The 25,440-nt window shown below is 49.0% G+C and overlaps 8 protein-coding genes across 8 annotated transcripts; 5 read left to right on the forward strand and 3 right to left on the reverse strand.

The window, feature by feature from the left end:
* Positions 1-77: 77 nt before the first annotated feature.
* nimA (serine/threonine protein kinase nimA) lies at positions 78-2,472 on the forward strand (the record flags this gene model as incomplete). Its single annotated transcript, XM_024831152.1, has 4 exons — positions 78-301; positions 380-432; positions 488-1,807; positions 1,843-2,472. Exons 1-4 carry the CDS (start codon positions 250-252, stop codon positions 2,470-2,472), a joined length of 2,055 nt encoding a protein of 684 aa, XP_024684667.1. The 5' UTR covers positions 78-249.
* A 799-nt stretch (positions 2,473-3,271) lies between these two features.
* P174DRAFT_368023 (WW domain binding protein 11) lies at positions 3,272-4,147 on the reverse strand (the record flags this gene model as incomplete). Its single annotated transcript, XM_024822209.1, has 1 exon — positions 3,272-4,147. One exon carries the CDS (start codon positions 4,145-4,147, stop codon positions 3,272-3,274), a length of 876 nt encoding a protein of 291 aa, XP_024684668.1.
* A 1,588-nt stretch (positions 4,148-5,735) lies between these two features.
* P174DRAFT_368529 (uncharacterized protein) lies at positions 5,736-6,414 on the forward strand (the record flags this gene model as incomplete). Its single annotated transcript, XM_024822230.1, has 2 exons — positions 5,736-6,011; positions 6,184-6,414. The coding sequence occupies 2 exons, from the start codon at positions 5,736-5,738 to the stop codon at positions 6,412-6,414; spliced, it is 507 nt and encodes a 168-aa protein (XP_024684669.1).
* Positions 6,415-7,840: 1,426 nt separating this feature from the next.
* On the reverse strand, positions 7,841-8,410 carry P174DRAFT_459545 (ribonuclease P Rpr2/Rpp21/SNM1 subunit; the record flags this gene model as incomplete). Its single annotated transcript, XM_024829771.1, has 2 exons — positions 7,841-8,092; positions 8,219-8,410. The coding sequence occupies 2 exons, from the start codon at positions 8,408-8,410 to the stop codon at positions 7,841-7,843; spliced, it is 444 nt and encodes a 147-aa protein (XP_024684670.1).
* A 446-nt stretch (positions 8,411-8,856) lies between these two features.
* Positions 8,857-14,499, forward strand: P174DRAFT_419959 (ATP-dependent RNA helicase SUB2; the record flags this gene model as incomplete). Its single annotated transcript, XM_024824826.1, has 6 exons — positions 8,857-9,106; positions 9,662-10,072; positions 10,125-10,485; positions 10,537-10,794; positions 10,858-10,899; positions 14,430-14,499. 6 exons carry the CDS (start codon positions 8,857-8,859, stop codon positions 14,497-14,499), a joined length of 1,392 nt encoding a protein of 463 aa, XP_024684671.1.
* Positions 14,500-16,868: 2,369 nt separating this feature from the next.
* Positions 16,869-19,361, forward strand: P174DRAFT_430371 (ketopantoate reductase family protein; the record flags this gene model as incomplete). The annotated part of the gene is made up of 4 exons (XM_024825623.1): positions 16,869-17,077; positions 17,141-17,181; positions 17,254-17,683; positions 17,750-19,361. 4 exons carry the CDS (start codon positions 16,869-16,871, stop codon positions 19,359-19,361), a joined length of 2,292 nt encoding a protein of 763 aa, XP_024684672.1.
* Positions 19,362-20,532: 1,171 nt separating this feature from the next.
* P174DRAFT_440670 (DASH complex subunit HSK3 family protein) lies at positions 20,533-21,273 on the forward strand. The gene has a single exon (XM_024827104.1). The coding sequence runs from the start codon at positions 20,640-20,642 to the stop codon at positions 21,027-21,029; it is 390 nt and encodes a 129-aa protein (XP_024684673.1). The 5' UTR covers positions 20,533-20,639; the 3' UTR covers positions 21,030-21,273.
* On the reverse strand, positions 21,072-22,308 carry P174DRAFT_440671 (histidine phosphatase family protein). The gene is made up of 4 exons (XM_024827105.1): positions 22,020-22,308; positions 21,626-21,889; positions 21,330-21,545; positions 21,072-21,273 (listed from the first exon to the last, which is right to left on the reverse strand). Exons 1-4 carry the CDS (start codon positions 22,193-22,195, stop codon positions 21,204-21,206), a joined length of 726 nt encoding a protein of 241 aa, XP_024684674.1. The 5' UTR covers positions 22,196-22,308; the 3' UTR covers positions 21,072-21,203.
* Between the last annotated feature and the right edge of the window lie 3,132 nt (positions 22,309-25,440).

Consider the following 25,440-nt stretch of genomic DNA (forward strand, 5'->3'; position numbering starts at 1 on the left):
CAGCAACAACACTCATCTAAACATCCAAAACTCCCCGTCGCATACTTAGTTACCTTCTTCTTCGCAACCTGACTTTGGTCCCACGTCAACTTTCGTCGTCGTCGTTTACTAACCTAACAGGGACACCTCGTGAGACACAGGCTAATAAATGCATTGCATGCCTGTATAGTATCTATTCGAACTTGTCCAACCCAATTTAATTTTGACCCCCATCACCTCCTCAGCGGTCCGAACCACTTGAATGACACAATGGCAATTGCTTTGGCTGAGGCAGACAAGTATGAAGTCTTGGAGAAGATTGGTACGAGTCCCCTGCCCCTGAACTCTAAAATCCTCCCCTAGAACATAATAGAACATAATAATAACAAATCTCATACAGGGTGCGGTTCATTCGGCATTATCCGCAAGGTCAAACGGAAATCTGATGGCTTCGTAAGGACTCGATTCAAGTTTGTGACGCAGGTGTCGGGACTAATCAACAAGCTAGATACTATGTCGCAAAGAGATCAATTACATAAAAATGTCGCAGAAGGAGCGCGAACAGCTCACTGCCGAATTCAACATCCTGAGTTCCCTCCGACACCCGAACATCGTCGCCTATTACCATCGTGAACATCTCAAAGCAAGCCAGGATCTGTACCTGTACATGGAATACTGCGGCGGTGGTGATCTTAGCATGGTTATCAAGAACTTGAAGAAGACAAACAAGTATGCAGAAGAGGAGTTCGTTTGGCGCATTTTGTCACAGCTGGTAACAGCGCTATACCGGTGTCATTACGGAGCGGACCCGGTTGACGTGGGATCGAATATACTGGGCCCAGCTCCCAAGCCCTCTGGTCTCAAAGGCAAGCAAGCGCAGATGACTATCCTGCACCGTGACTTGAAGCCCGAAAACATCTTTCTCGGCAGTGACAATACGGTCAAACTCGGTGACTTTGGCTTGTCCAAGCTAATGCACTCGCATGACTTCGCATCGACCTATGTCGGCACTCCCTTTTACATGTCACCCGAAATCTGCGCTGCAGAGAAGTACACCCTCCGGTCTGATATCTGGGCTGTCGGTTGCATCATGTATGAGCTCTGCCAGAGAGAACCTCCCTTCAACGCGAAGACGCACATTCAGCTGGTCCAAAGAATCCGAGAAGGGAAATATGCTCCTCTTCCGGATTTCTACTCGCCAGAACTGAAGAATGTGATTGCTAGTTGCTTGCGTGTCAACCCGGACCACCGACCAGACACCGCCACTCTAATCAATCTTCCTATCATTCGCCTGATGCGAAAAGAGAAGGAAGTGGTTGACCTTGGGAAGACGCTCCGGAAGCGCGAGGAAGCTGCGTCGCAGAAGGTCAAAGAAATGGAGCAAGCCTTTGCGAAGCTGGAAAAGGAGAAACAGCAAATTGAGAACACCGTGCGCCGAGAGTGGGAGGTGAAGGCCAGACTCGAGATCGACCGTCAGGTACAGAATGAACTTGACAGGTTACGCAAGAGGTTCGAGTTCGAGGTACAAGAAAGAGTGAACATCGAAGTTGAGAAGCAAAAGCGGAACAACAGTTCGAGGGACGATACAGTCCTCCCAACGGGCAGTTCTCAGTCGTCTGTTAATAGCGGAGATGACACTGGCTTTCCCTCAAGCACCGACATCAGCCAGTTGTCCATCGAGTCTCCTACAGCCAGCGCAAACAAGCAACCAAAGAAGGAAACTAGGACGCCTTTCAGTCGCTCGAAGACGGTGGTTGAATCGCCTGTCGACGTGCAGATGGCTGAGCCGTCACCAATCTCCATAGCATCACTCTCTTTGTCCCCCGCCGTACCTCAGCGGCAAGCAAGAATATCTTTGCGGAGGCGGACAAGCAGCGGGCGAAGTGGGAGCCAACTCTAGCTTACTCTGATGACGAAGATGATATACCTGACCTTCCCTCACCTACCCGACACAGGGTCAAACATGATCCTCTCAAGGGTCCGGCACGTCCTCTGCTCCGACAGAACACTACTGCGTTGATGCAGAAGCTAAGCTCGCAGCCGCCCCTCTTCCCTTCCAATTCCTCCAGATTGCCCCAGATGCCAGGTGGCCCATCCGAAACTCGTCATGGAGAGAAGTCTAGATCACCCCATCGGCGTCTGTCTAAAATCCCATCATCGGCGAACCTTGCTGCTGATGCCGGGTCCCCAACCCGTAAGAGCGCTACTAAGCAGCTTCCATCAAAAGCGAATGGCGGTGGTGAAGAGATGTTCAAAGCGGTCATGCAACGCAACATGGGTGGCCGAACATTGGTTGAACTTGCCCAGGCAAGGGCTGGTGGACGGCCCATGGATGAAGTCAAGCGCTGCGCAAGTGATTCTCGAGCTCCGGGCTGCTCCTCGAATCTGAGATCTTCCGACCGCGAGCCTCCTGCCGTTTGGGATCCGGAGAAGGACGAGATGCCCAGTCCATTCCTGGCTCGTGGGAGAAAGGTCATTCGGAACTTCAGGTAAAACTTGGCCGCCCTAATTAGAAGACTCTTGGATATTCTTGACCATCCGTTTCTTCTGGATGACATCGGAACACTTTCAATCGCTCGAGAGGCGCAATTTGCAAACAAAGAACGGCATTTCTACACGGCACCCGCCTCTAATATTTTCCACGGATCTTAATGAGACACTTCTTGGAGTTTCGGCCCGGTGCTGTGCTTTGGAGAAGCGATATGTACCATGCAAGGCATGGGACTGATGCATGATATGGCGCATCCTTTTGATTAGCATCGTCAACGCGACGGAAACAACACCCTTTTCCTTTGTATATTAACGCCGTGATGCCCTTTCCTATTTGCTGTGTTGTTTTCGTCTGTTGTATTTCTGTTTCCGCACCCCACCAGACACCATCGTACAGATTTTGACCGATAGAGATCTATTCCATCAATGGGCCCCTGATTTACCACAGGGTTACCAAACCACGTCTGCTCTCGTTCCCTTGTACATTTCCTCTTCTTCTCTTTGACCCTGGCAGTGTTTCTTCCCCTCGAATGGCGTTAGTTTGGAGGCTCATTGGATATCCGGCGTATTCAGGAAAGGCATATGTGTGTACATACAAATTTTGTTTCTCTTTCACTTAGGTCTTCAGTGCCTAGAATCCAAGACAATTTCTCTTCAATATCATCCAAAGCAATGAGACAATCTTAGCTTTGAGCCGTTCGAGTTAAGCGGGAAGCTCGAGGCTCCCATAATTGAATTCGGTCAACCATGTGTCACATAATTTAAAGTGCGGGCCGAAACGCATGGTATGGATTCATGACTATCAAGCTTCTTCATCCTCAACTTCCTCGATCTGCACAGTGCGAAGTTCGCGATTGAATCGTTCTTCCTCCTCTAGAAGCTTTTGCTCGATGTCATCCTTTGCCGGCTGAGCGGAGTTTACACCTCCTTTGGGTTCCGCAGAACTAGCTCTATAACCGGCTTTCTCAAGCCTATCCATTTCTTCCGGCTCCAGCAGTTTCCCACGACCTTTAATAGACTCCTGTTTGACTCTGACTGCCGCGGGAACGAACTTGCTCACAGCTTCTTGCCGTAGATTTCTGATCTCCGGCTTCGCTTCGTAGACGGTCTTTGTTTCCACGACGGGCGGTTTCGACGGTAGGGCATGTGGCCCACGAGCGCTATCCAAATCCGCGTCTGCATTTGGCCCTCTCCTTCTCTGATATTCTTTGGGTATGGGCGGGGGTGTGTCCCGCGGCATAGGTATCCGGCGAACGTCCTCATCTGTCTCGCTACTATCACTATCTGCTGGCTCAAATCGCCTGTGATCCTCTCTCCGCCTTTTGCCCAGTACTCCGTCTCCGTGGTCTCTTTGGCCGCCGTGAGGCCCTCGTCTGTGTTCCGAACTCGCAAATGTGGGCGCTTTATCGCCAAGTGCTTCCCTGGCCTTTTGCACTGCTCGTAAGTCGCGCTCAAGGGCCTCCAGTATCTGCTTCTCGCGTGGCCTCAACTTCTGCCCGGACTCTTCCATCTCTTTGAGTTCGTTTATTTGTCTCTGGATGCGCTCGGGATTGCGACGCGCCAGCTTCTCGTTCCGCCGAGCCAGCGCTTCGGCTTTTGCCTTTTTCAGGGTTTTCTGTTTCTCGAGCTTCCGCTGCGCCATGGCAGGGTTGACTGAGCGTTCTTTGTCCTTAGGCATTGTTGCTCTTCTTTTCGCCGTTCCTTCGAGTCTGACGTTCTAGACTACCTGGAAGATTCCAAATTTGTATGGTTGCGCTTGGAAAAGTAACAGTGTCCGCAGTTTTCGATAATACTACTGCTACTATCGATGCCAAATTTCAAGTCAGTCATGGGAGTCGCTCAAAATCGGGTTATCTTGGCAATGTAATCTGGTTGGGTAGGACAGCGTTCGCTGCAGCTCTTGCAACAGGCTAGACCTGCGTCAAGTACATTGGGGAGAGCTCACAGGCTGACACTAAAGTAAGCTGCATCAAGAGCAGCAAGACAAATCTTTCCTCAAAAAGTCGGATCTTCCGAGCACTGACCCTGCCAATCGACAAGGGATCCAGTAATAGAACTGTAGGGTTTAGCCTCACGGATTGGGCAGCGGCTTGAGTAGATCCAGGCGTGGGGAAACGCGATGGCGACAAGGCAAGGACAGGAATGGCGACTAGAGTTGTATGACGGAAAATGCGCTATTTTGAGACTTTGTTGACTTTCACAGCTTTTGAGAGAAAAAAGAGACGAGTTCCGTCCCCGTTGTCAATGATGATATTGGCGAAATGGGAGATTGAAGGTAGCGATCATTGGCGAGAGAAGAGAGAGAAGTGCGGCGCGAAGAACCACAACTTTGGAGATGATCAGTGACGTTTTAAGGAAAAGAATAAAATATTTGGGTTATTTCTACATAGCCTTCACCCAATGATGATTATCTACTATGGCTTAGAATAATATCAACGCAACGAGCATCAAGATCACGAGCGACAAATAGGACCAGTTGTTGTTGCAGGTGGCTATAATATATATTTCCTATACAAAATCCGCTCTGCTTGGTCATATAAAGCTGCAGAACTGTCCTTTTGTCCCCTTGGACGGCGTATTTTGCAGAGATTGGAGGGAGGGATCAATTTTCTCAAGAGTCTCTTTGCGCTTTCTTCATCTATGTCGTAGAATTCTGATTCCATCTGCGTCACGACGACTTGTCATTCCTTTCCTATCCGAGGCATCCTTGAACATTCCTCTTCCTGGAAGATTCGGCTTGTACCTGTGCATGTCTGATCACCACCGTCATCATCAATCAACTCAGATCAGATCGAACTCGCGCCTCGTCAGTGTAACCTGACAGGCTAACGAGGAGTGCTGCCGCGGTTGCACCGTCTCCTGTTTGATTTTTCTGCCGCCGACTAGACTAATAATCTGCTTCCTCAAACGGGCCATATTCCCGCTGCCGTTAATCGCTCTCCCCTGTCTCCTCTCTCGGTTCTCAAAGACACCCGAGTTTATTATTTCTCGCGTCAGGAGGATACACCAAATCAGCGACCTGAGTCATTTTGCCGCCTCCAGTGAATTCTGCGCTTTGACAGCGCACCTTGCGCTCTGTCGCTATTCCCTTTCTCCCCTTCCTCACTGATCTCCGTTCCGTTTCCCCCTTCACCCCCTGTGTTGTTCTCCTACGCTTTCCTGCAGTCAGCATCATGAAATCGGGTCCATTGTCTCTATACGGTTCCAGATCGATCGGCGCTTCCTAGACTCCTGTCACGGTTGGAGCATGTCTCTGCCGGGACCAAATGTCCGTGTCAGCCTCGATTCCCGATACCTCGCTTGGCCTTACCTCCTCCGAGATCCAAATCCTACGGCAACAACAACAAATTGCACTCCAGAATGGGCATACTGGGAATGGCATTTCCAGGGGCAGAGGGACTGGACGGACCAGCAACTCAAGCTCGCGCGCCGCCAGTGCGGCCAGCAGCCATGGTCGGTTGCTGTTGGATCCGATGAGCCTTCGAGCACTCTCGCATCAGTTGGACGGGCTGCAGGAACAAATTCGGAGTCGTATTGGTTATGTACGTATGCCGCATTCCTGCACTCCTTTTTTCTTTTTAAAATGTTACACCCGCCGCTACGTCTCCTACCTCCTTCTCTCCTTACTGGACTCGAAGGGTGTCTGATAGCGATTGCTATCCTTCTTCACGCACGAATGCGCTCGTCACATAGTTCTTTGCTAACATCCACCAGCTAGAAGAGCAGATGCAACTTTCCATCCAGAACAGCTATGACCGTGCAGGAAACGTCATTCGTAACGCTGACGCTGAGATTGCTCGTACTCGTTCCATACTCGCTTCGATTGATGACTTGGAGAATGAGCTCGCCAAAATAGGACATATCAGAGAAATTGTGAAAGCTTATCGCGGCAGGATAGAAAGTCTTGACCAACGTATTGATCAAGCTGCCCGCCGGAGACATTGACGCCGCATCTACTACCATCTCATTCTCACACCGCATATCCGCATCTATATTGACGTTCACACATACTCTAACTCTTACGAATTCTACGAAACTAACGAAATGAAATCTTTCGCCCCGGAGGCTGTCGCATATCAGTCGCCAGATTACCGATCGACTGCCGGATGATCCCTCAACGAGCCCACGTCTTCTCTTCCAATGAACACTTATATGATGAAGGTGCTGTAACCCGCTAACAAGACGAAACGAATCTGAACCATGAACTGAGGATTCAGCAAACACCAAGAGGTCAAAATACCCTATATACAATCCGCGTCCTCACGGACATTGTTTCATGACAACCCTATGCAGCTTTTTTTAGTAGTCGACACGTGTCGTTCACTTTTCAACTTTTCTTTGCTCCTCACCTGACATTCGTCACAAACTTCTTTTTTTGTGCTTTCTTTGATTTACTTGTGTACCTGGGAAGGATATGCGCTTTAAAGACCTTCGTTTTGCCTCACGGCCATTTGCTAGAATTTCGCATAATTGCGGTCGAAGTTTACTGGAAATCAACCGATTAGCATGCTTTTGAATAGCGCTGTTTTCAGTCGATACCCTAAGGGCTCTTTCCTGCTGTTATTGTTTATTGTTGGATCAACTTTTGATGGTCTAGTACGATACGAAAGAAACGGTCAATTTACTCCATGATGTTGTCCATGTCAACTATCTGTCAACTAGGTTAAAATTTCGGACACACTGGTTCTGATTCCCATCAAGTCATTCTTGTTTGAGCGACGCTGATGTCAACCCGTAGAAGCTAACCACTTTGCCTGCTAATCGATCAACTCCACAAATTAGTCACGAGTGATGGACGGTTTCGTTCGGAAGGGCTCGCTGCGTTCCTATTCGGCCTCGCAAGAGCATCATTCAACTCCGAAACACAGTCTATGCCGGATCCAGATGACAATTGATACTCAAGTTCTAGAACAAGTGCTTGGACACGACCTTGATGGAGTCACGGCAAAAAGCTCGGGCAGACGTCAATCTGTCCAAGAGCAGTTGGAAATACATCAACTGTCAGTCCGGGTTTGTTATCATAAGCTCCTGCGGTTTACAATTGTGCTGATGGTGCACGGGTCCAGCTCAAGGACAGCAACTGCGTTGAGCAACGTATGTCAAGCACATTCGCAGGGCTATATGGGACGGCAGTGGTCTCAACATCGGTTGCCGTTGAAGCAGGCAACATACAAGCTGCACATCTTGTTTCCCGGTCATCGGCCAGCTGGTAGCATTAAGAGAAGCCGAAGGCGGCATCGTCAAGTACCAACAAGATTATGGCTTTCAGTAGAGGGAGCAAAGTGACAGTGGCTCACCACCGTGTGCTGCGGATCTCGACACTAGCGACCGCGGCGATTATTTCGAATGCCTAGAAACAAAGCTCTGGCTTTCACTTAGCATCTAGCTTCTCCGCTTGTGCTTTTTCCTTCCGACGTTCCGCAAGCTTCTTGCTCCGCTTCGCTGTTTGTGGAAAGCGCTTTTCCGTCTCACATGTAGTGCAACGAATGACCAGTACATCTGCCCAAGGTTTTCTGCGACCACGGCTCTCATTTCTAATCTCGTGTGTGCAGTTGACATTCGGGATTAGAAGTGTATCGCAGCGCTTGCAGAATGAGCGCTTGACTTCCACTGGCAGCCGCAGCTGAGATTTCAAGGACACTCCCCGCAAATGTGATACATAAACTCGGGCGAGTTGGGAAAGAGTATCTGCGTCGTTTGACGGGCTTGTAGCAAATGACTGTTTCTGAGCTGCAATGCCAGGCTCTACAACATGGGGTACAATCCTTGTCGAATTCGTTCTCTCTTGGTTTCCATTATCGGCTCGCTGATCATCTGGTTTCTTCGAGGAAACCGCCACGGATTGAAGAAGGCTCGCGGCATTATGAAGGTAGGCCAATCGGGCTCGCAAATGGCTGTTCACTCCGCCTGAAGAGCCTTTTTTATCTTTCGCCTTGGCCATTATGTAGGGTACAGGTCAATATGACCAAGAACGACAAGTGAAAATGATGGTTGATCCTTATTGTTGATGGACCCGCTCTAGGCTAGATATGGTAATCTGGGGGCTAACCGAAAGCGGCAAGCAGCCTTTCGAGAATGACTAATAGATTCAGTCACGTGACTATCGACTTCCTGATCTCTTCTTGCCATCCCTCGCGACTGCGATCTTCTCTTGTCCTCCATCGCCTTCTCTCTACCTTCAACGTCAATCATCTTCCAATTCCTTCGATCCATCTACAACAAAAGGGGATCCGACTCTTGATAAGCATCGTGACTCTTTTTTCCCCGATTCTCTCCATCTACGCTTCTATCGCACAGTCCCTGGCTCGGCTGACTTGGGGAAAACGCGCCGCGACAAACACCTTACTTTGATCAACGCTATACTTATTTCGCCATCCTACATCAACAATGTCTCACGAGGAGGATCTCATCGACTACTCCGACGAGGAGCTTCAGACCACTGACGCAGCAGCCACCACCGCTGTCCCCGCCGCAAATGGGGCCCAGGACAAGAAGGGCGACTTGACAGTTTCCGGCGGCCGCCCGGATAAGAAGGGAAGTTATGTCGGTATTCACTCGACCGGTTTCCGCGACTTCTTGCTCAAGGGAGAGCTTCTACGTGCCATCACCGATTGCGGTTTCGAACATCCATCGGAGGGTTAGTTAAATCACATTCTTCCCACAAGTATCCCTCCATTGCTCCGTGTTTCAACGTCCGTCCATCTCCGCGAGGAATGAATTGTCGCTTTTGGCCACCTATTCCGTTCGAGACTGCAGGGCACACCAGGTTGTCTACGCGGAGTACCATGAATCAACTGCGCTGTGTCAATCAAGAGCCTTAATGCGGCTACTGCCCGCTTGCTTGCTTCGGCTGTCTACGGCGAATTAGTTCTCGTGGAATTCTCGCAGGTGACATTCGCCCCGTTTGAGTTGGATGATGGTGCGCTTTTTGAAGGCGACGAGTCTTGCTACCTATGACTGGACTATTCTCGTCCTTGTGCCGAGCGAAAAGTGGTTTCTGTTTGTGATACGATCGCACGACCAACCTGTGCTTTGTTTTAAGCCTGTTGTGGATGCGGGCAATAATGCACTGTATGCCTGGCTTTCGAATGACTCGGGAATGGACGGACAATGCGACACGGATTGCTTTTTTCGTTTTTTAAGTCTTATATGGATCGAATACAAGTCTAACATACCGCTCCGCCTTTTACAGTCCAGCAAGTCTGCATTCCTACCGCAATCCTGAACGTCGATGTTCTCTGCCAGGCCAAGTCTGGTCTTGGAAAGACCGCAGTTTTCGTTCTTACTACACTCCACCAACTCGAACCCGTACCTGGAGAATGCTCGGTCCTTGTCATGTGTCACACTCGTGAATTGGCGTACCAGATCAAGAATGAATACGCCAGATTCAGCAAATACCTGCCTGATGTGAAGACCGCTGTCTTCTACGGTGGTACACCGATCCAGAAAGACATCGAGGTGTTGTCGAACAAAGAGTCCTATCCCAACATTGTTGTCGGCACACCTGGTCGTCTCAACGCTTTGGTTCGCGAGAAGAAGCTTTCTCTGCGCAACGTCAAGGCGTTCGTGTTGGATGAATGTGATAAGATGCTCGATCAGATCGGTAAGCAAGCACGCCCCGCTCATAGGGATGTCCCTTACTTACATCTCGCCAGACATGCGCCGGGATGTCCAGGAGATTTTCCGTGCCACCCCCGCCGATAAGCAAGTCATGATGTTCAGTGCAACCCTTTCCCAAGAGATCCGACCCATCTGCAAGAAGTTCATGAGAAACCCCCTTGAAGTTTACGTGGATGACGACACCAAGCTCACACTCCACGGTCTCCAACAATACTATATCAAGCTCAGCGAATCGGAGAAGAACCGTAAGCTCAACGAGCTTCTAGACAGCCTTGAGTTCAACCAAGTCATTATCTTCGTTAAGAGCACACTGCGCGCGAACGAGTTGGACAAGCTGTTGCGCGAATGTAACTTCCCCAGTATTGCGGTGCACTCTGGTGTCAGCCAGGAGGAGCGGTGAGTGTTTCCATTGCTGAACTGCTGGGTGCAGCGGCTAATTCATTTTAGTATCAAACGTTACAAGGAGTTCAAGGAGTTCAACAAGCGTATCTGTGTTGCCACCGATGTTTTCGGTCGTGGTATTGATATTGAGCGTATCAACCTGGCTATCAACTACGACTTGCCTGCTGACGCCGATTCATATCTGCACCGTGTTGGTCGTGCTGGTCGGTTTGGAACCAAGGGTTTATCCATCTCGTTTGTCAGTAGCGAGGAGGATGAGAAGGTGCTCAAGGAAATTGAGAAGCGATTCGAAGTTGCCCTTCCGTACGTTCTTTGATTTTCCCCGGACATGATGCTGTTTGGACGCGGATACTAACAATTGCATAGTGAATATCCCGAGGGCGGTGTCGACTCCAGCACTTACATGGCGTGATTGAATAGTAGATATGTTGTGGACAGTCAACATAATCTCTCTTGAACATGTTTGTATCTGGGCAATTTGATATTCTGTTGCTGCTTAGTGGTTCCCTGTTTCTCTTTGGCGTGACGGTTCGGTTGTGATTATATGTCCGTCAGTGTCTCAGCTTTGCTTGGCTTTAGAAGGCACTGGTGAAAAATGGGAAAGGATCTGAGACATCCGGCAAGAAAAATGTATTCGCTTATAGGCTTAATTTGCAGGTTCCATGAATGACGCTCCCATTGGTTCGCTGGCTTGTATCCCTGGAGTCTAAAATAAGCTTGTCATTCGGAACTGTCGATCCCCGTTTGCTTGCAACAATCTTGAGTACAGAATTGAGTAGGATTTGAGCACACCTCGTTTGATTGCTAATCGCTTGTTTGAACATGATCAAAGAGCATTGAACACGTAGAGAGTTGGCTCAAGCTGGTAATAGATCTGCACCATTTGCCATTCTTCTCAGCTTCACTGGCTAGAAGCATAAAGTCCCTACAAGTCTTTCTTCGACAAAGAAGGAAGGAGATGGAAATTCATAGCTACGTACGCAGTATGCCATAACCTAAGGTACCTACACAATAAACTGAAGTTGCCAAGAATCCAATGACAGGTGCCGTATTATACTTTCGTCCCTATGCTTACCTTGGTTCTTCAGGCACGTTCCAAGAAACAACCAGATACTCGCAGCTCTAAATCCCGCCATCGCCAAATTCAATTCCTATTGACGGGCTTCCAGCCACCAGCCTGTCAAGGTCAGAAACGAGGCCCGTGGGCCCGTGGCACGCCACAGGCGAACCGATCTCCCAAATCACTTAAGCTAAACTAAGCCCAACCTAATATATCCATCCCTTCCTTGTTTCGCAGGCGAACGGATCCTCTTAATTTCCAGATGAGTGACCACAATCTTCTCACCTACCTTATTTGTACTTGAGTCATCGTCCATATCCTGATTGGGGGATAGAGTTCCTATGCAGGACTACAAATGCCGGTTGAGCCTATTCACAACCTCTAGTGCTTTGGAGGCGCGGTGCGCGGGTTCGTTACCCTGCCAAGAGATGGTTGTTAATTGATGATTGGTGTTGTGAGTTGGGGTTGAGGTGTATGGCATGTTGATCTTAATTGCAGTACCTATATAACTGGAAGAATACTTGGTCTTGCTTTTGACTGCTGGCTTACGCCGAGGCACCTATGGTAAGGTAGCTAGGTACGTAAAGTGGTGCTGAAGGTTTGGCAAGGGCAGAACCCATTCGTCGACAGTCCCTGCTGAAGATTCGGATCTTCAAAAAAGGGGATGAACACTGAGTAACCAGGGAAGACTCAGACCCAGCGGTGACAGACACATGTGGAGCTGTCAAATGCTACACACTCTACCCCTCCGCGGACAAGGATACTCTTCATGAACTACTCTGTACATAGGTAAGCTCGTGGCGACTAACTCTCATTCTCGAGAAGAGTCTACTCCACAGGTACTAGGTAGTGTAGATATGTCTCATCAGAGATCCACGCAACACAATTCGTGTCTTGCGGGGAGGTGTGGATAAATGCCCAAGCCATGATGACGTTGAAGACGTCGACTATCACAACTACTAGTGCGCCACTACCGGGGCGGCTGTTGCGTATCCAAGTATCCATTTGATGACGGCTTTTTCTTATTTTCCTTTCAGGCTATCAATGTCGTCGGCTGTTTGTGTCTGGAATACACAGTATTAACAAGTAAAAATAGATGGCGTTGTCGATCGCTTTCTCAATGACATGGGTGTGGCACAATGATACTCTGGTGGTGGTTACTCAATGGTCACTGACAGGATCAATTGGGTTCATTAGCTTTGATTGTGAAATAAGCAAAGACATGCACACAGAAATGCAAAACAGCATAGGAACTGGTTCGCGTCAGGATGGACCCAACAATACTCTTGTCTATCTTCCAGGTACCTACCGTAGTCTGTGGTCGTACTCGTGGTTTGTAAGCGGAGACGGCAACGGCCGCGGTGGGTGTTCCACGGGACAAAGACATTCTCGAATGAGGACAAAGGTATTGACCGAGTCATGAAGCGTTGGATTGAGCGGCTGATTGATGCGTTCAGAATAGTTTTCGATTCAAATCGCCCTACCTTCCGTAGACGCTGTCTATTCCCATTTTCATGGAGACTTGGAATGAGGATGTGGCTGAGCTGTCCGCATGCGGAACGGGACAAAGTGCACTGACAATCTGGCACCTGCAGGCGGGCATTGTATCCCATGATCTACAGCATATCTTAATTTCGATACGTCCCATGATTCATGATGAAGTAATTATGGATCACCGGCTTTGGGATTGGCATTGGCATGATTCTTATTTGTTTTTCTCTCAAAGTTTAGATGTTTATGCTTAATAGGTATTGTCTACAAGTATTGAGTCTGTATGTGCATAACTAGAGTTGGCATAAGTTATTCGCTGGATAAATCTCCAACTCTCAGTCTCGTTATTCAACCATACAGCTTTGACGATTGCTCCCCATTGATAGGTAGAATATCTCATCTGATTATTGCGCTCAACTGCAATCAACCTAAACGTACCCCATTGCGTACTCTGTACTCCGTAGATATAGAATCCTCTACAGCCTGGAGGCATAAATCTGCCATACCTGGCAAGCTGCACGCTAATTGGAAAAGTGATAAAAGTACCTGACCTTCAGACCCACAAAAAGTACCATAGATAGAAACAACAGCTGTCTACGAATAGCTATGGAGGACAGCTTGCACGCAGTGATTCGTCCTGACAATCTGCTACTGTAAGAGCTAGTCGGGCTAGTCTACTATGTTTCCAGACTAAGGCACGTACTATCTACCTGGAAGATCAGGCCCACTTCCACAGGTAAATTTGTTTTGGATTTGAATCAGCTCTAGTAAAACTTTGGAGGTCTGGACTCTGGACTCTTGTGTTTTGGTTGGTTTGAGCTGGTTTGGAATTTTTTTTACCTCTTTTCTTCCTTTTTCCATGCACACAAGAAAATGAATTTTTGGTCATAATTGTGAGAAGTAAGACAAATGTATCAAGGTCGAAGGCGGCACTCCATACAGGGCTTTCTATCCCTTGGTGCCTGGATTTGGCTGACTGAAGAGGGAAGACAGTACGGAGTATGGAAAGGACATTAGAACCGCCAAGGCTAGAGATCATCGTTGGTAGCGATCTGGAATTTGCCGTCCTCATGGCTGATACGAGTTTCATAATGATAATCTTCAGATCGATAACAATTTAGTTGAGGCACAGACGTCGCAAGCCTCATGCTGAATCCCAAGCAAATTTATTTGACAACAAAGATGACGTCGCGTCGAAGAAGTAAGGTACCCGACATGTCAGACAGGTGCCAGCTGTACATACCTTGCTGTAGTCTGTACGGAGTATTGCTACATCCGTCCTGTCCCTACGTCCTGCAGCCGTAAACAGCACATGTACGCCGTACTAGCATTCATGACCACTGGTGTTGAACTGCTAGCAGGGTGAGCGTGTGATGACTGCAAACAGCGAGATGCACCCTGGCTTCGATGCCGATCCCTACTTCGGCCAGAGCGGTGGCATGTTGGCTGACGGGTGACCATCGAACAACCAACGATTCATCGACCACCGCCTCCCCCTTGCAAGGAAGGAGGCCTTTACTTCGTTCCTTAACCCCCCTTTGGTTCAGTAGCTGTAGATTCTGACGAGAAAGTAGTGTCGATTCCTGGAACTTGGGGGACTGACAAGTGGCGATTCAATTGCTTGGGTTTGTTTGATGGGTCAAGCACTCGGTTTGACTTTGCAATGGCATGTAAGCTTTGTGAATCGGAAGAAAAGAAATTATGAATTAGAAAAAGGGCATCGGCGTTCATAGTTAGTTCCTTACTACTCCGGAGTAGGGATATCGTGACTCAGTCCTGGACTGGCACAGCTGCTTTGGTGCAGAAATGTTTACAGGGTATGTGTAAGGTGTATCCAGGCATCACCCTAGAGTCAGGAAAGCCCACGGGGTGATGCTGTTGAGGTCGTCAGTCGGTTTAACAACGAGAGAAGGGCTGGGAAAAGTGTTGATCTTATAAGAGTAGGTGGACAGCTGGATGATACCTCATGGGTTTGATGCTATTATTACGATATCTTTCTGTTTCTGTTGGATTATTGATTCTTATGGTTCCAGAATCATCAGTCAGGTACCGACCGATACTGTAGCAAATTATGCCACTTAGGTACCGTGGTCAATTAGATTCGGGCCTAAATTCGAAATCGACCAACAGACCAAGTGGGTTCTGGGTGGGTTCTGGTGACGGGGAGATTTGCATCAGTGGCCGATTTGGCTGGCTTAGTGGATTTTGCGGTCGCTGTGGCTTAGTAATTTGATGTGACATAAATCATGATGAATATTAATGTGCTGTCTCAATTGCATGATTGTTTGTTTTAATAAGAGCTTTGCATCTTAGAACACTTTTAAGACTACAGTGTATACAGAGTACATTTATTGATTGGAGTATGGACGTAAATAAAATTCTGTAATCAAGGAAGAGCATGACATTCGAGGTAGAAAGCTGATTAGCGTAGGCTCTTAGAGTTAAACCCGGCAGTGCACCGATGAAACCAAAACTGGGAAGCCAGACACTAAAGAACATAGATTCCAAGTTTTAAGAAATTAGTTTAATGACGATTCCGATGTTAATAATATTACCAACTATCTACTAGCCTACACACTTGATAGCCATTATCCTGTAGACTATGCTAGCATCTAAGCAAAAAAGATAGTCAAGATAGATATGAAGAGAAAGCAACAGAGACAGGGGAAATATTCGCTATCACTGTTATCCAATGCTTGTTCTATTTGTAAGGTAGTATCCAGTATCGAGTGATATCTGGTAGTATTGTAGAAATATGTGGAAGGATTACTTTCGTACCTGAGGGACTCCGTAAAAAATACAGAAAAGGAAAAACAGCATCAATCAGAGCTATCAACAATCAATGACGGGGAATAGGTAGACAGCGCTTTTGTTCTACCAAAACAATCTGTAGTCATCTTTCGCTTTCGGTATCTGTCTCTCCAATTTTCTCCTCCTTTAATCGGTGACAGCGAGAATTCTTCTTATCAGCCGTCTCCCTGCCTCTTTCTTCCCGTTTCCGGATTCGAGCCCTGGCGGGGGATCCACGGCCGTTGAAGCAGCCCATCGTCTAATCGTTTACAGCCAGTTGGGGCGTAAAGAAAGTAAAAAAAGAAACCAAAAAAAGAAAAAAGGACCTGACTACTCAAACTTCTTTCCACTGGTTTTCTCTTCCGCCTACAGTCGAAGACGAAGAGTGCACTGAACAAACAGGCACCTTCTGGCAGTGGCAGTAGTAGGTAGCAACAGCACTGCTCTGTTCCATTTCCGATCCATCCCAGTCTTTCATCCCATCCCCTCTTTCTTTTCTTCTTCTCCATCTAATCCGCGTCAACCTACCTAAACTTACCTACTTACCTACCTACCTAGCTCCCCATCCTATCCTTCCTTTCCTCTCGTTTGTTTTCTGGTTCTTTTCTCCTGTTCTCCTTCCTCCAGATACCAAAAGAACTCCATTTGTTGGAATCCCTTACATTCATTTCCTCCTTCGACTTTCAGGGCTCCTCTCGCTATCCTAGCCTAGTGAAACCGACTGATTCCGCACCCTGGTTTTGGTTGTGAAATTGCTTTCATTTGTCCCGTGGTAGGCAGCGTCAATCGCGCCTTTGGGACGCTCGATCCAGAAATCTTACATTTCCAGCCCAGCAGTCCATCGTATATTGATTCCTATTTCATTTTAATTTTCGACTTCTGGTCCGCCGCGACGCTTCCTTCCTCTTTGGTTCAAAAAAGCTATGGCTCCTCCGCCGCGCTTGCGCGTTTTATCAGGTTGGTTTTCCAGCTCTTATCTGCTGCTCAAAATGAGCTTCACATCTTTTCTACAACAATTCACTATCACAAGATCCAAATGAGACTCATGTCCGGGATCGTGAAGAGACTTCCGCAGCATCCGCCGCAACCCGACATGAGCCCAAAGCTAACTCGAGGTTGTTTAGTCGGTAGTAATGCTATTTCGGCGTTCCTCTCCTGGCGACTTCAGGCTACAACGTCCTGTGATGTGACCCTTGTCTGGAAATCTGGATTCGAATCAGTATCTCAGTATGGAGTATCATTTAAGTACGCTTCCTCTTGACTCGCCGTCTTTCCGCTCAGAGCTATTTTCTAATCGGCGAAACACAGGTCGAAAACATATGGCAATGAACGCTTCAAGCCCCGCCATGGTAAGTTCTCTCATTATGGCTTGTGTATCATTCGCAGTAAGCTTGCTAACATGTACGTGTTTCGCTCTGTAGTTGTTCGCGCTCCTGAAGAAGCAGCATCTCGAGAGGACGCATACGACTATGTCATTCTGTGCGTCAAGGCGCTGCCCGACGTCTACGATCTTGCATCTGTTATCGAGTCCGTCGTCACACCCCAGCATACATGCATCCTCGTGAACACAACGAATACCCTTGGTGTAGAATCTCAATTGGAGCAGCGATTCCCCACAAACGTGGTCCTCTCCCTTGTTTCCGGCGTGGAGATTTCGCAGACTGGGGCTAGTGAATTCGAGCATTTGAATTCGTCGGACATCTGGGTCGGTGCAACGAACAAGAATTCCAGCATCCCGGCATCGATTCAGAATGACATGGCTGCTGCTCTGGCAATGACTTTGAGCTCAGGCCAAGTCAACTGCAGGGTGTCGGAAAACATTAGACAGGAACAGTTTGAGCGCATGATAGGGTGAGCATACTGGCCGTCCCTCGGGTCTGCTTTTCGTTTTTCCAGCTAACTTCTCTTCTCCCGCAGACCTATCGCCTTTCAGCCAACAAGTGTTATGTTTGAGACTTCGAGTCATGCCCAACTCCTCGAGAAAGTCGGGGTTCGCCAACTCGTGACTGGTATCATCGAGGAGCTCATCGAACTCGCGAAATCACAAGGCTGCTCGTTCCCAAGTGACTTCGCCCAGAAGACGATCGAGAAGATGGTTGCCATCGAGTCACCTAGCACAATGTATCAAGATTTCCAATCGCGACGTCCAATGGAGATAGAGACATATCTTGGGTCCCCAATCAAATTGGCGACCGAGTCAGGTATCCGGGTTCCGCGGATCGAGACACTCTACGCTGCACTACATCACATCAACACAAACAATCTTAACAAGCCCTCAAACAACGATACGCCTCCCCCCATACTAGCTCAGCCACCTCCCAGAATGTCTTCGGCACCACCTCCCCCAAGAAACGGTCCTATGCGGCCTCCGCCTGGTGGCAGGTCGGGCTCGGGTATGATGATGCCTCCTGGGCGCCGTGGGTATCCTATGCCCGGAATGTCAAGGCCACCAAGCGGACAACCCCTTCCACCTTCGGCCAGGATACCTCGCGAACCTTCTCTTGAGGGTCTCGAGGAGTTCAGCCATCTGGTCGTATATGACGAGTTTGCGGAAGGAGGCATGCCCCGCCAGAATGGCAGTAACGGCATGCACGACATGCCGCCCGGACCTCCGCCTGCAGCTGCAGATCTTGCCCTGAGAGAACGGGAATTGGCCCTCCGGCAGCGAGAGTTGCAGCTTCGCGAGCAAGAGATGCAGATGCGACGTGGACCTCGTAGTAGGGCAGCGCCATCCAGAGCAGCAGCGTTCGATGAAGATGACGAGGATGATTATTTCGATCCCATGGACAACATCCCTATTCCGCATATTGACCCAGACAGCGTTGATATGATGAGCATTACATCGCGCAGGACAAGAAAAGGCCCCAGCGCGAGTCAATTCCGCAAGAATCCAGAAATCAGTGTCAATGGCAGGCCCCAATCATCCTTCAGTCGGTACCTCCCGGGTCGAAAACGCACCAGCGAGCGTATTATGCAGGAGATCCCCGGGCTTCATGATTCCCTTATGGACAACCCCATGATGGCCTATTCATCTAACCGGTACGGATCCGTTGACCGAAACCAAATGCAAGCTGGATCCCGTGCGAATTCCATGACGGCTAGCAGAATGGGCGACTTCCCGCCACACCCTTATCCACAGAGTCGGAGAAACAGCCAGTCCCCTGCTACTCCCTATGGTGGACCCGGTCCGCGAATGGGTCGACCTCCAACCGCTCAAGATCAACCTCTTGGCCCCCCTGGTCCTCACGGTGGCCATCCGTCGCCGCCTGGCAACATGCGGGCGCCTGTTCCGAAATATCCTCCTGGACATGGCAATGCGGTAGGTCCGCAGCAAGTTGAGCAACATTATGGGGTGAGCAACCCGTATCCCGCCAAGGGCACTCCCAAGCATAGAAGTCTGACTGGAAGTGCGAGCGCCAGCGCGGAGAGTGGTGATAGCGGAGCCAGTGCGAATCTGGACTCCGAAGCTTCCGCCCATAGCAGCCAAATCAGCCTAGGCGCTCAGCAGGCTGCAATGCCGGTTCGTTAATTGGCGAGCCTTGGCCTCTCTTCTGAGTCTACTCAGACCGTTGTTGAGCCTTTTACCTCGTTTATTTCTTCATGTCTTTGCCTTCCTGCTTCGTTTCTGCCAATGGGATTGGCGTCCACGCTATTCCGAGATACCTCACATCGAATGCTTGAATTCCACTTAGACTTGAATCAGTACAGACGCTCGCCGACGTCAGGAACGGGGTCAATCACTTATAATACTGTGTTGTTCGCTGCTCTACATATACACAAGGGACATAGGGGTCATCTTTCTTGTTTCATCATGCTTTTCGTCTCGGGGTTTCGGAGTGGCGGGCGTGCTTTTGCGTTTCTCACTATCTCCCTTTCCCGCAGCGCTCTCTTTAATGACAGCGAGTCCAAAGCTCGGCCTTGAAAAATTTGCTTTTTTCTTTTTTTACTTTCGCAGCTAAACCACTGCCAATAACAAGTCGCAATCATTCAGCTTTGCATTCCATTTCCCCCTCTGCATGACCGTCATTGTTGTACACTACCTGTACCGGCGCATCATTCTTGCAACCAGCTTCTCATGTCCTCCATATCATCTTACCATCTTTTTTCCCTTTTTCTCCTACCTGCATGCCCTCCTTTCTGAATTTTCTTGCATCTTTTCTGAATTTTTATAGGGACTTTGCAAAGGTCCAGCAGCCTTTGTCACTCGCAAGTTCATGGTCTGGTTCTGGCGCATCAAAAAGAGCAGGGGTTCTGACTTATCCGGTCGATCGATCGACTTAATCTGGCTGGGTTCGCGCCTCGCGAGGTAGTCACGAGGGAGGGCGGTCCTCTTAACCGTAACGGCTTCATTTAATGCAGGAGAACCGTTCTATTGAGCAACGAATGAGTGCAGAAGAACACATGATTGATAGAAGATTATCCTGCCATGTCGCGATGAGTGTTTCGAATAATCCACACGTTTGCATAAACCGAAAGAGACTGAATCACTAGAATAATCTCATAATAACCGCCTTGTAGCAAATTTATTTCAAGCTTTAACCCATATGCACTGTCCTTGATCTCCCTTGACACTGAGTACTCGAATCAGACGGGCTTATCGGGTGTTGTCACTGGGTCTCCATGGTGCCACGTGACCAGTCATCCCCGTAAACAAAGCATCAAAAACATCGCGCCAAATTTACCTCACTCCCCACAGTCGACTCTCTTATCACTTCGAGTGTATAGGATAGATCGATAGTACACTATCAGGTCCTCGTTCATTTACAATCTCTACATCTACATCAAAAAGCCAAACGCCTACGCAACAATGCCACCACCATCCCACCAACACCACCCTTCTCAGTCCTATCCCCGCCATTCCATCCTCCCAACTTCAACCACCGCATCGGCCTCGTCGTCAATGGGGTCTGGGATGGGAAACTCCGGCATGTCAGCCGCCAAAACGCGGCAGTACGCTCATCTGCATTCGCAATTGGAGCAGTTGAACGCCAATCTCGCCGACACGCAGAATCTGCTGCGCATGACGGCTGTGCAGGCGGAGGATATGCGCTTTTTGGGCGGGTATGTCGGGGCTTTGTTTATGGGGTCCGCTAAGGTTTTGGGGGAGGAAGGCGTGAAAGGGAATTCGGGCTCAGCTTTGGCTTCGAGTGGTGAAGGGGATAAAGGGGAGGAGGCAAAAGTGAAGACGGAATCTTGAGGGAATCTCCGTTGTTACGGGTTGTCGGGGTAAGTATCCTTCGTAGACTCTTGGATGGCATTGCAGGATGCTATGATGCGGTTTATATCTAGGATTCGCTATCTATATTGTCTGTTGGGGTATGCTGACCGAGGCAGATGTCTTGTGCCCTGTGGGGAGATCTGAGTCACGACCCTACCCTTCTACGACGAAACCGGCAGTACCGAGGATGATCGCCGGTTCGTGGATATTGTGGTGTTCGTAACTGGGATAGTTAGAAGAGACTTACAGAGGGAAACGTCGGCACCGGGAATATCTCACCTCAAAGTACCGACTCCGCCAGCTTCCAGAATCAGGGTCGTCTCCGAGAGTGGCTTTCCGGTCCAGCGCATGGCAAATGCGCGCAGAATATGGCCGTGTGCGACGATCAGAACGTCCCCTTTGCCGCCTGACGAGCTCTCGAAGCATTTACTGTGGTATTTTTTCCTGATCTCAGCGATCAAGGCATCAAGTCGACGGATGACGTCTTCCGGGGATCTGTTCGATTTCACTTTCATCAGCTGCCGCACAGGTCCTACCACGACGAAGGGGATTTTAAGCTGCAAGCGGGATCATACTCTCCACCTGGACATCCGTCCCTCCAGATATCCCACGGCCCCTGCCCATTCTTCTCCCGCAGCTCTGTGATCTGCTTACTCGTCAATCCTTCATAATCGCCATAGTCCCATTCCCGGATCGCGTCGGTGATTTCCACCTTGGCTTCCGTGCGGATGGGTTCCTCCTCTTCTGATTTTCTGGTCTCGGTCCATGGGAGTCTCTCTTTGCAGCCGATTTCGAGGAGCTCGAGGGTACGTTGGGCGCGGGTGCGTGGAGATACGTAGCTAGTCGGTCAACGTTAGCACCAACATATCAGCATGGCGCAGCTCGTCGCCATTTCTTGTTGTCATCTACAACCCAATTGTCTCCAATCGAGGCTCATTTTAGAAATAATTCCAGAATACATAGACGTACACATGCACCAGCTTCTTCGGAGCTATCAGTCGGTCATTGCCGACCAGTGCTTTGCCCGTTGCCTTGATCCGTTTCTCGCCGTTTGCTGTAAGCGGCAAGTCGGTGGTGCCGGTGTGCCGCCCGTTAAGGGACCATTCTGTCTCGCCGTGACGGACAATGAAGCAACGGGGTGTCATTTTTCCCCTTGTAGTGTTTGGCAGCAGTGTACGATGCTTAATTGTATTAACGGTGGTAGCGACAGAACAGAAAGTACATAGTAAGTGGGAAATTCAAGATTGCGCTGCGGGTGAGGGGCGCATTATTTAGTCTGGTGGGTAACTGCGTCATTGGAGCTCTCAATCAAAAACAACTGGGCTTATCGGGCTTGTCTGTTCCGCTCCTCTCTATCAACTAAGGCGGAGGAACAGCATTCTAAAATTTTATATAATAATTACTGATAATTACGATAATACTACATAAGCTTGTGGTCTTTATACTTGGCACCCACACCTTGTACCTAGTAAGGAGCAACTCGATCGGTAATGGCCCAGTAGCCAATGCACGAGTAACTCGTATTTGGCCCTTTGCAGGCTGTGTTTCCGAGCGTCCATGAAAGTGGGGAGCTCGCAGCTCCCATCCATCACGGTACTCGCATTCGTGGAGGGGCCGTCCTGCTGGTTCTGCAGGAAGTGCCCGTACAGCGTTTCCCGTGTGCCAGCGATGTAGATGCGGCTGTAGTCTTCAATTATAAGAAGCAGATTGGCCTTTCCAGTCTACTCCAGACCCCAGAATCCCGCCAGGAAGTTCTGCGCGGACTTGAGCAGACGGTCCTAGGTCATGGTGCGGATGGCTAGCTTGTAGTTTGAACTCTCGTTGTACAGCTGTCCATAGTCGTACCTGTTGAACGCCGCTTTGCAAAAAAAATCCTCGCGCTTGCGGATAAGTATCTCGACAGAGACCGAAGCTCTGGTCGTTGAGGGAAGATAGAGCGCCGGTCAGTTGGTCCCTGATGCAGTAGATTAGTGATCTCTTGGCCCATGCTGCCATGCTCTGGGAGGATGAAGGGTAGAGCGCCATGCCAGTGTATCATTTGCGTACCTTGAGCTCTTGGGAGGGCATATTCTTTCACTCCAAAGCTTCGGCAGGAGAAAAGTAGGGACCACAATCACAGACAGTAGCTTGCTCCAGATCTTCCCAGTAGCCGCATTAGAAAAAGTTCTGTCATACGCAAAGCAAATTACGCCTCTAAATTCTGCGCGCGTCGCTCCTCCGGTTCAGCGTCGTCCTGACACTCATATCCGCTAGGTCCCAGGAACCGTTCAATTCAGACGGATGGAAGCTACTGCCAAACCATCTCAGCCCTCACTCTACCGTCCAACATTGAGACTCCCCTCTGATCAGGGTCTCCGTCGTTTTTGAGTTGCTTGGTCCGACCAGACATGCTGGGATGAAGGGATTGAGATGCTTGAAGAAATGGGCCTATCCAGCCTCAGCAGCATTCATGACTTACTCTGATACACGGTCAAGTGATCTGGAGACAAGAGCTCTCATACTCCTGTTGCTTTGTGAAAACTGCGCTCTGCGTTGTGCAGAACTATTTTAGGCATAGTTAGTTAGTTAGTTACATCAAAGTGTATTTAGTCATATACTCCGTATGTCCTGTGGATTCTGCCTTACATGCCTGCCTTTGGATAAGTGGGCGGGACAAAGGGCTGGAACCGACGTTGTACCTTAAACCTTGGCACTATGAGATGAGTGGGTCCAACGGGTAAGTTGATACTGGATAACATCATTACTAACGAGAGGCTGGGACTAGATCGGAAAAAGTCAGCCATCATTCTCAAAGCAAGAAGTGCCGCAAATTTCTCTAAGCGTCTGCGTAGTTTAGGTACCTGGGAGGGCGAAAACCCAAGTGATATTATTCGACGGTACAGAAGACAGAAGATATCCTCCACATGGAGATCAAGCATGTGAATACCAAGACAATGAATGGCATGATTCCACAATGTCTTTATCATCACTTGTTTGAGAGGGTCCAGACTAGACACTACTATGTATCTTGGTATTCCGACGTGTTAGGCATACCGTGGCATAACTATGGCTCAGAATAAAAGCAACTATAAATCTATAAGCATGGAAGGCTAATGGCCAGCCTGGTACGGTCTACTTTTCGGGGCTTGGGTTAATGAAGCTCGGGGTTCCGGGATAAAGAATGGCCTTGATGACGCCGCTACTGCCAGCTGATGAAGGACCAGGTCGATGCATTCACGGCCATTGTAGTACACCTCAATCGGGTTGATACGTACAATGGGCCCTTCATATTCTTCAACATCTTCAACGGTACTGCAGATTCATTATATGCCATCTTATTTGTGCATCCCCTGCAGCCGAAGGAAGTACTTTCCGCCAAGCTATACTTTTTTGATAAACCCCCTTACCATTGTGTCAATGCTAGACGCACCAGTTATACTTGGAGAGTAACCAGTGAAATAGTCAGGTTCCATCCTACCACCTAGCTTGGGTCAACGGGATGCTGGCTGGTGGCGAGAGATATACACTTCAATGGTTCCCAGATGTTATCAAAAAAAGCCTGCCCTCGGCCATACTGCAGGTACATACAGCAACAAACCGCCCACCCAAATGGCTCGGCCAAAGAGGAGAACAATAAGCAATTCAGAAGTTTTCCTGCAAGGGAGGTCAGATCCTGGCCTTGAAATCTATAGTCCAGCATCCCAGAATCTCCTGGAAACTCGGGCCTAGGTCTGACTGGGTCCACATAAGTTGCTGTCGGGTATGGACTGCTACAACAGAAGGGAATAAAGTGTGAACTGAAGCATTTGTTTCTCCGGCATTCCCATATATACTGACTATATAACTGACAAACGTTGACGATGCTTACGCGCTTGTCCATACAGCCAGTTGAGGGTGTGTCCTCTCCAAACTTATTATCTCCAGGCCCTCGCCACCAGCCATCGTCGTAAACTGGTTTTCGATGTGAGATTATCTCGTGCGAACACGCGTGTTAAACGCATGATTATCCTGCATATACACACAGGCCATGCAGGTTGCGCTTCGCCATTATGCAGTAGCTCCAAACCCCTGTCAAAAGCTTACCATTATCCCTCGCATTGTAATCGAGATTGGTAATCAACCTTCCAGGTGCCTATCAAAACAGCGATCAACTCCAGATCAATTCCCCTCAATTCTTGCTGTGTACTAACTAATTTGCTGTTATAGCTCCCACTATTGCCTTCATTACTAGTGCTAACTGAGGATTGGGCTTTGGACTAGTGAAGCACTTCATAGTGGTTGCACTGCTTGCTGCACCGGCCAAGGCAGTAATTGGGCAGCACAGGCAGCGGCTGCATGTGCCTTGAAGGCTTCAGAGGGCAGCAATGGCATACAATGAAGCAAAGAAGAAAAGACCAGGTGAGCAAAAAAC

The sequence above is a fragment of the Aspergillus novofumigatus genome (genome assembly GCF_002847465.1).
Source record: "Aspergillus novofumigatus IBT 16806 chromosome Unknown P174scaffold_3, whole genome shotgun sequence".
NCBI lineage: Eukaryota > Fungi > Ascomycota > Eurotiomycetes > Eurotiales > Aspergillaceae > Aspergillus > Aspergillus novofumigatus.

Excerpts from the sequence above, each read along its gene's own strand:
- P174DRAFT_440670 (XM_024827104.1), top strand. The coding sequence starts at position 20,640 with ATGCCACCACCATCCCACCAACACCACCCTTCTCAGTCCTATCCCCGC.
- P174DRAFT_440671 (XM_024827105.1), bottom strand. The coding sequence starts at position 22,195 with ATGACACCCCGTTGCTTCATTGTCCGTCACGGCGAGACAGAATGGTCC. Across the intron at positions 21,890-22,019 it reads CCGAAGAAGCTGGTGCATGT|CTACGTATCTCCACGCACCC; the intron begins GTACGTCTATGT and ends TTGACCGACTAG. Across the intron at positions 21,546-21,625 it reads GACGGATGTCCAGGTGGAGA|ATCCCCGGAAGACGTCATCC; the intron begins GTATGATCCCGC and ends GAAATCGAACAG.